This window comes from Chiloscyllium punctatum, chromosome 11, assembly GCF_047496795.1.
Source record: "Chiloscyllium punctatum isolate Juve2018m chromosome 11, sChiPun1.3, whole genome shotgun sequence".
NCBI lineage: Eukaryota > Metazoa > Chordata > Chondrichthyes > Orectolobiformes > Hemiscylliidae > Chiloscyllium > Chiloscyllium punctatum.
The window spans coordinates 83,635,832-83,644,255 of record NC_092749.1 but is presented as its reverse complement, the minus strand read 5'-3'; the positions used below and the strand labels follow the sequence as shown (position 1 = coordinate 83,644,255).

The following is an 8,424-nucleotide window of genomic DNA, read 5'->3' as shown; positions in this document are numbered from 1 at the left end:
GTTTGGGTTGAATTTGCAGTAAGACTGTTTGTTCTAACCTTTGCATTACTGCCGGAGGAAACATCACAGAAGCACTTCACAGGAGGCTCCCAAGCACTGAGGATGTCACCGAGACAGGGATGAAACATCTGCAACACAAATTCCCAGCTCGGTGAACAGAACCACAACAACAAGCACCCGAGCTACAAATCTTCTCACAAACTTTGAATAAGAGTTCGTTCTTACATCACTTGTAGTTGTCAGAATGTGAGAAGGAGAATTTTCAGAAAACATTGTTTACGGATTCTGCACAGACATTGACCATAAACTGAACAATAGCTATTCCAAAATGGCTAGCATCATATCTTCTATAAGGGTCAGAATACAAAGGCGCTCATTTACCCAGTATGTAGTTGCTTTTAGTTGTGTACCATCTTTTCCAGCAAAGGAGAAGGTAATGTTTCAATCAGTGTTATGCACTCTGTTTAAGTGTGGCTGCTATAATTGACAAGCTGACATCTGAGAATTATGTATTTGGTAGATTGCCATAATACAGAGTGTGTGACAAGTGTGAGAGGAGGTACATAAATGTTAGCTGTAAGTCTGGATTGATGTGCATTCTTGGTCGGTCAGTAATGTTCATGATTTAAACAAGCACTGGGGCTAACTGTGCAATTGATTAGATATGGTATTCGAAGGTGTATTCATTGACCTTGGCAATTTCTGTAAGATCAGCACTGCTTCCAGGTTTTGGAGGCCAAAGCCCCTGACATTGACTTCCAAGACTCTCTGCTCCCATTGTTTCTGTGTGTACCAGGAGGGCGCCCTATTCCCTGTGCAGATGGAGATCATAGTTCCTCCTTTTCATCCATTCCATCAAGAAGCCTTGGTGTGCATGTTCTCCCATGGACATGATTTGGAAATACCGGTGTTGGACTGGGATATACAAAGTTAAAAATCAAAGAAGGAGCGGCACTCTGAAAAGTAGTGCTTCCAATTAAACCTGTTGGACTATAACCTGGCGTTGTGTGATTTTTAACTCGGTACTCCCATGGACAGCCATTGATTATTTGCACAGCAACAGCTGTAAATGATGTCAGCATATCCAGCAGCAACAATGTCCTTTCTATTTGAATGGTGCAGATCTGCTTTAAGCAGCGAAGGCTAAATTTAAGGAGTACTAGAAAGCAATATTGGGACCCCAGCTGATATATTCATCCAATGAAAGGTATAGTCTCTGATGGCTGCATACAGTAATGATGAGCAGGCCGGATGAAGTTTGTACTGTCACATTGTATTGAAAGGATACAGACTAATGACACATCCTGATCCCTACATCTGTTTTCAGAAACTATCCAATTTATCCCCATCTAATTGTAATTTATACTGAAAGAGTTTGGCCGTATGAGATAATAACAAGAATTTCAATGTCTGGTCTATACTGTTACAGTTAGTTGTTATTTACTTCTTACCTGTAAACTGATCCTTTTAGTTCATGAATGGTGATCAGTAACAAATCCAATTAAAGTCTGCTTTTTCAGCATTTATTAAGTAGCTCCTGTTCCTTGTGTACGTGCAGAACTTTGCAGTTTTGTGTTTGTTACATAATGTGTACAAAGATAATGTTTGATTGACAACTTTAGAGTGAATTTATACTTTCTGGATATTGCGCATAACCAAGTTTTTAAAAACTTTACCATAGTTACAGAGCAATAACTTTATAATAAAATGTATAATGTGTCACCTTTTCAATATGTATATTTTCCACTGGTTTGTTCTGTAATCCTTCAAGGTATATTTTATCTCAAGGATTGGTTTGCCTCTGGATGTAAAACATATTGAATTTGATTGGGTTAATTGGAGAGAATTGGAGAGAAAATGAAATCTGCCATTTGGTAAAGATGACTTTGAGGTGCCAGTGTTGGACTGGGCTGGACAAAGTTAAACACCAGGTTATAGTCCAACAGGTTTATTTAGAAGCACTAGCTTTCAGAGTGCCGCTCCTTCATCAGGTGGTTGGGGTGAATAAGAGCATGATCACAGAATTTATAGCCAAAGGAGTCCAGTGTGATGGAGATGTGATACAGTAAACAATTTTACAATAAATCTTTCATCCCTTAGAATGGGATATGTTGATTTCTGCTCTTTAATATGTAAAACCCAGAACTTCTTTCAAATTACATTCTCAAGACAGCTCAGCTTTTCTAACAATAGGTGTGAAGTCTGCCTGTGTCCCAATGTTTAGTCAAACTGACAAACCCTCTGCACAGTTTTACAGACGTTTTACATGGCTTCATGCAGTTTTTGAAAAATAAAATGTAATTCTGCAAAAACAAATTCACCCCATAAACCTATATGTGTGTGCCTGACGGAGTGGCAGAGCGAGTGTGCATGTGAGTGTGTGCCTGTGGGTGTGAGTGCATCTGATAGACTGCGTGTACAGTAAATGTGTGTGTGTAAGCTTGGTTAAGTGTTTGCGTGTGTGTGTGTGTGACTGGATATGTGCATGTGAGAGAGTGCGTGTATGGGTGTGAGTGCAGTGGGCGGGGGGGGGGGGGTGGAATGGTGTATGTGTGTGTGTGCATATGAGAGAGAACTTGGGTATGACAAAGGATCTGCCTGGGTGTGTGTATGTAGGAGTGTGGATGTGTGTGTGAGAGAGTGTATGGTACAGTGGGGTCACCTGTAGTGTGACATGAACCCAGGATTCCGGTTGAGGCCATTCCACGGATACCGAGCTTTGCTCTCAACTCAGCCACTCTGAGGTGTTGCTTGTCCAGAAGTCCGCCTTGGAGGGATGGTCAGCCAAAGGTCAGAGGCCGAATGTCCCGGACCGCTGAAGTGATCTTGATGAAGGTGCGGAGTTCTCAAAGCTAGTGCTTCCAAATAAACCTGTTGGACTATAACCTGGTGTTGAGAGATTTTTAACTGGGTAAAGAGATTGTCTGGGATTTTGTTCGCAATTTCGAAAACTTTTGTGGAGCTGTCTTCCTCGTTTTAACATTGCTTACCAATACTGGCTTATCAGAATTATAAACCGAGTGTGATCAAAAACGCAGCGTTAATCGGCTTCGTTTGTCTTAAAATAAACATTCCTTTATTTGGAGCGTCAGTTTAACCTGCAAATAACATCATTCATCTAAATATGGAAGATAACACATCAAAACACAGTGCTGACAGGGGAAAAATTACTGTGGTTGAATTCGGTTTCGTTTTTTCCATGATTTGAAACTACAGGTAACCAAGTAGCAACAACACGTTGAGAATACAGGCGGCTTTATGAAGCTTGTTGAGGATCGAGAATTTGTCATACACTGGCATTCAATGATGTGCATTTTAACTGCAAAATATTGGGGAAAAAACCGGCTCAGTTGGCATGTGCGGTCAAAGCAATATAAACGGGAAAAAAAATAATAATTAGAATAGTATTTCTAAGCTGCAACATCCTTTGTTAGCCTTCAATTCTTTCTGTTCAAACAACTAAAACTGCCGTTATAAATAGAAGGCGAAGCTTTGAAGAGGCGCAATCTCTAACACGGCCAAAGCTATTCCAAATGTAACAGTTTTGGGGGCTGCGGGGAACTGGCGATGTCTCTCCACAGCCAGACCCAGAAACTGCCTTCAGCTTAGTCCAAGATACCCCAAGCTTCTGGTCTAGACTCTCGCAGCTATCCACCTCACTGAAGTGAGAGACAGCATCAAATCCCTCTCGAAAATAACGACAGCATCCTCTCATGGTGAGTGCGGCGGGAAGGGTCTTTAACTTTGATCGCGACTGATCTGACTGAGATCAAGAAAAGCTGCGACGCGCTGGTCCGATTGACGCATCTTCGCTTTTGTTTTTTCGATCAAGTGTCATATGCAACGCTGCGGGGTGCCCGTTTGCGGTGGCCGAGCGATGCCCGAAGAGCTGGCACACATCCCTCTTGGTAGCGTCGGGGCAACACGGCGTGAGGAGGGGACTGGGGGGGGGGGAATGGTGGAGTTGTCCAAGGATGCTCAGGGTGTACAGTCACCGACAGCGGATGAGTTTCTGGAAAGCCTGCTTAAAGTCTTCATTGGACATGGTGTAGATGATGGGGTTGACGAGGGAATTGAGATAGCCCAGCCAGTTAAAGAAGTCGAAGATGGCCTGGTGGAACCAGCACGCCTCCTTGCAGATGGGTAAGACCAGGGTGATGATAAAGAACGGCAGCCAACACACGATGAAGGCGCCGAGGATGATCCCTAAGGTTTTGGTGGCCTTCCTCTCCCGGGCCGCCGAGATCCGCTTCTTCTCCAGCAACAGGTCGGAAACCTTGACTTTGACGTGGTTGAGGTTAACTGGGGAGGCGGTCTCGCTGGGTAACTCGGTCACCCGGGAGTTGACCGAGGACAGGGAAGAAGATCCAGGGGAGTGGGTGACCAGTTGAGCCTTGGTCAGGCGCTTGCCGCTCTGCTTCGGCGCCTGCTTTAGGATCCGGGACCTGGCCTCCACGTAGATCCGCCCGTATAGGGCGATCAGCAGCAGCGTGGGGATGTAGAAGGCGCCGAAAGTTGAGTAGATGGTGTAGAAGATCTGATCCGTGTTGACAGCGCAGTGCATGAGCTCTCCGGCTTTGGCTTGCCTCCAGAACAGAGGCGGAATGGAGATGCAGATGGAGATCACCCAGACAGTGACTATCATCACAGCGGCTCTTTCAGGGGTTCGCTTCATCGAGTACTCCACCGCGTCGGTGATCGCCCAGTACCGGTCCAAAGCGATCACGCACAGATGGAGGATCGAGGCGGTGCAGCAGGCAATGTCGGAGGAGAGCCAGATGTCACACACAACCTGGCCAAGGTTCCAGGTGCCGCTGACAGTGTAGACAATACTCAGGGGCATGACCAGGATGGAGACCAGCAGGTCGGTCACAGCCAGCGAGGCGATCAGGATGTTGGCGGGAGTGTGCAGCTTGCGGGCTTGGTAAATGGTGGCGATGACAAACCCATTGGAGAGCACCGTGGCCAGGGTGATGAGGCACAGGAAAACCGAGGCCGACACCCCCCAGGCTGTGATGCCAGTCCCTCCGGGAGCACTCACTTTGGCGCTGCAGTTGACATGCTTGGAGTTGGCTTGCAGCTGCACGCTGTTTGGCGGCAGGCACTCGGCGGACTCGTTCATTCTCTTCCCCCGGAAGGCAAACCAGCGGCCGCTCGGCCCACACGTGCATTACTCGGGCAGCTCCCAGCGGTCAGTCCCGCTTCGCTGGGAATGCTGCCTGCCCACTCCCAGCCAACCGGCCGGGAATCAGTCCGTTTGCAACCGCTAGAGTGTGCAGCTCCTCGTCTTTCTGAATGAGGCTTTGCGGCTGCAGGATAGCCCAGGAACTTGTGTTAGGATTTAAACTTCTTCATGTTCAAATTCATCATCGCTGGCTCCTTCATTCAGAACAGTTGCTGCCACTAACTTGTTACCTCTTAACTCTTCAGTCTGGGTTGTTCTGTTTTACTTAGGTTACCGAGATAAGGAATATTTTGCCACCTCAGGATAAATAGACTTCCTCTGAAATGTTCGTCTCAGATGCTGACGAAGCCCAGGCTCCATTAAGCTCAGGTTTCTTGGCGTTTGGAGATGTTTTCTCTGGTTTCTCGGAGTGGTAAGCTCAGCTCAGGTGGAGTCACATTAACTGGCTTCGGGCTGGGAAGGCACAAGGAAGGAGCGCGGCTTGGAGAGAATGTGTCCGGTCCGCATCTTCACATTGTTTTATAACATCCCTCCCACAGGAAGACGGGGTCTAACCAAACTGAACCAGTCCTTCAGCTTCGAGTTTTAACGCAGAACCAAACGCCTCCTCTGGGTCATAGTGCTCCTTGGCATTCCCACAGCTTGCTCTCTCTCTCTCTCTCTCTCTCCCGACCAGCTTCTTTTGCTCAATGACTATCACGCAGGCTGGTGTACACAGGTTGTCGAGACGATTCGGGTGAAGCGATTTCGTTTTCTCAACAGTTGACCCTCACGTTTCACCATCCACACCGTCCAATCAGACCCTAATGGTTCCCTTCTATCCCGAAAGCAGAAATGCTGACCCACACTAATCAAATGCCACTGTTTTCCCGAGTCCGCCGCGCCTTGAGAGATTTATCTGAGGTTTTCAAAGCACCAACATTCACACATTAATCCTTTGAGGGGGGGGGGGGGTTGCTGCTGGTGCATATTTTCGACGTGTGGATAGTTAAACTGTTCACAGACTGCTGCGTCCTTCTGTGCGAGTTACATTCTCTGCGACAGCACTCCGCACTTACCCGAAGTGGTTGTGAACACTTTTCGAGTTTACAGTTCAGCCAAACTGCGACACCACGTCAGCGGGAATACACCTTGTGTCTGACATTTTCCTCGGAGATGTCAGTACACCAGGAGGGAAATACCATTCACAAATCCTAGTGAAGAATATTCGGGAGTCACGGAAATGAAGGCTCCGGGACAGAGTTGAAGAGCAAATAGATCCAAATTTTTCCTGCAATTTATATTTCATATGATTGTATCGGCACTTTATTCTGTGTCTCGCTACTTTGTCTTTTTTTATGTTTCCTTTTCTTGGCTATTTACAGTTTGTCCCCGAATGTGAAACGAGACCAGCCATGGAATGGACTCGTTACTGGGCACATTACATGCCCAGGAAAGACCTGTCTGTCTTCACCAGTCTGCACGTCGACTGGCGCCTCAGATCTCAACCTCTTGATGTCCACCTGCCCGTTACAGTTACCGAAATGTTGTCAGACGTTCATTAGGACTCACAGCTTTTTTGCTGCAAAAATGGCAGTTAACAGAATAATTCCGCCCAAAGTCTGCGTTTCTCCCAAGTAAAGGTACAAATAATCCGTGATTTCTATTCACGAGTATTATTGGCAGAATCTTTGTAAGAAACTCAGGAATTATAACGAACTTCACTCGCTAGCATTTTGATGCCTTTTAGCATGTTATTTCGGAAGTTCGATTTTTGGAATATATCTCCCTTGGCCCGGTTAAATATTTACGTCGTTTAAATTAGAGATTCCCGACAACATACTTGAGACCAGAACATTATTATTATAACTGAAAAACAATATTTATCTGATAAGCTGCGTCCCTGTCACCCTTTGGCCACAGTGTACAGGTCAGAAGGAGTTACTGAGGTTCTCCGAATCAGAGATCGGCGTTAACCTGTTCAGGCAACAATATTGCATGGAGATAGTCACTACCGAGTTCATACACTGCAACACTGCACACAAGCAAGCACCTATCCAGCACTCAACTGATAAATGAAACAACAGTGTTGTTCTGGACGCAAATATAATGGGTATTTTCTGATTGAAATGGGGTTCAAACTTTAAATTTATTTTTAATCCGCTGGGCTTAATGTGGGGGAAAGGAGAAAGGGAGTCGCTGGGGTTTGTTTCGTTTTAAGACCCGCCTAAGATTTCGGGGCAGCACACAAAACATCGCTATTATCCAGTGATTCATCCTAAACTCTTCACCGATCTCAATTGACAGCATGGCCCTGGGCTAACTGACCAACGATAGTTCCCAGTTCCTCAATATCTCCGATTCAAAGCGTTCTTCCTTCTGTTCAAATTCTTCCATTCCTCGCCTCCTTATCCCGTTAAACACTTCCAGCCTTACAAACCTTCGCTGAATTTTGCAAAATTGAGATTATTGGTAGACTGGAAGATTGACAGGAAAAATAAAGAAGTAATCAAATAAATAATTAAGGGAGACATTACAGTGTGACGGTAAACTAACGAGAAACATTTTTTTGTATTTTTATTTTTTGTATTTTTTTTGAAAGGAGTAGCTAGAGGGAGCGTTGGTTCGTAACGAATGAGCCTGAGACAAACAGCAGGAAGTTTGGAAAAAGCCTGAAAAAAGACATTAAAAACATCCCAAGCAGTGTAGGAATTCAAAGACAATAAGGGCGTGAGGGAGTAACGTAAAACTGTCTCCATCGATAGAGAAATCAAGACTGGATTAGTGGTGCTGGAAGAGCACAGCAGTTCAGGCAGCATCCAACGAGCAGCGAAATCGACGTTTCGGGCAAAAGCCCTTCATCAGAGAAATCAAGAACCGATCGACCCCGCCTTAAAAATATTTAAAGATTCTGCAGCCACTGCCTTTTAAGGAAGGGATTTCCACAAACTCAGAACCCTCTCAAAGACAAAAATATCCTCATCCATCTTAAATAGACCATCTCTTACTAATTGAGAATTAGGTTTATTGAAAATTGGATTTTATTGTCACTTATACTCAAGTATACAAGTCACCACACATGGCGCCATCTTAGTACAAAGTACCTAGTTACAAATCTGAGGTACTAAAGTAGATCAGGTGCAAAAATAGAGAAACAAAGCAAAAAGGTAAAGTTCTATATCATAGTTCTTCATAATATAAATTAGGAAAATAAATTAATAAGATTAAATTATAGACATTACAGTCCTTCTATAGCTTGC

General features: G+C 45.0%; 1 protein-coding gene across 1 annotated transcript; it reads right to left on the bottom strand.

The window, feature by feature from the left end:
- Nucleotides 1–3,064: 3,064 nt before the first annotated feature.
- Nucleotides 3,065–6,127, bottom strand: LOC140483145 (5-hydroxytryptamine receptor 1B-like). Its single transcript, XM_072581142.1, has one exon. It carries the CDS (start codon nucleotides 5,120–5,122, stop codon nucleotides 3,992–3,994), a length of 1,131 nt encoding a protein of 376 aa, XP_072437243.1. The 5' UTR covers nucleotides 5,123–6,127; the 3' UTR covers nucleotides 3,065–3,991.
- Between the last annotated feature and the right edge of the window lie 2,297 nt (nucleotides 6,128–8,424).

Coding starts and splice junctions, on each gene's coding strand:
- LOC140483145 (XM_072581142.1), bottom strand. CDS start 5,122: ATGAACGAGTCCGCCGAGTGCCTGCCGCCAAACAGCGTGCAGCTGCAA.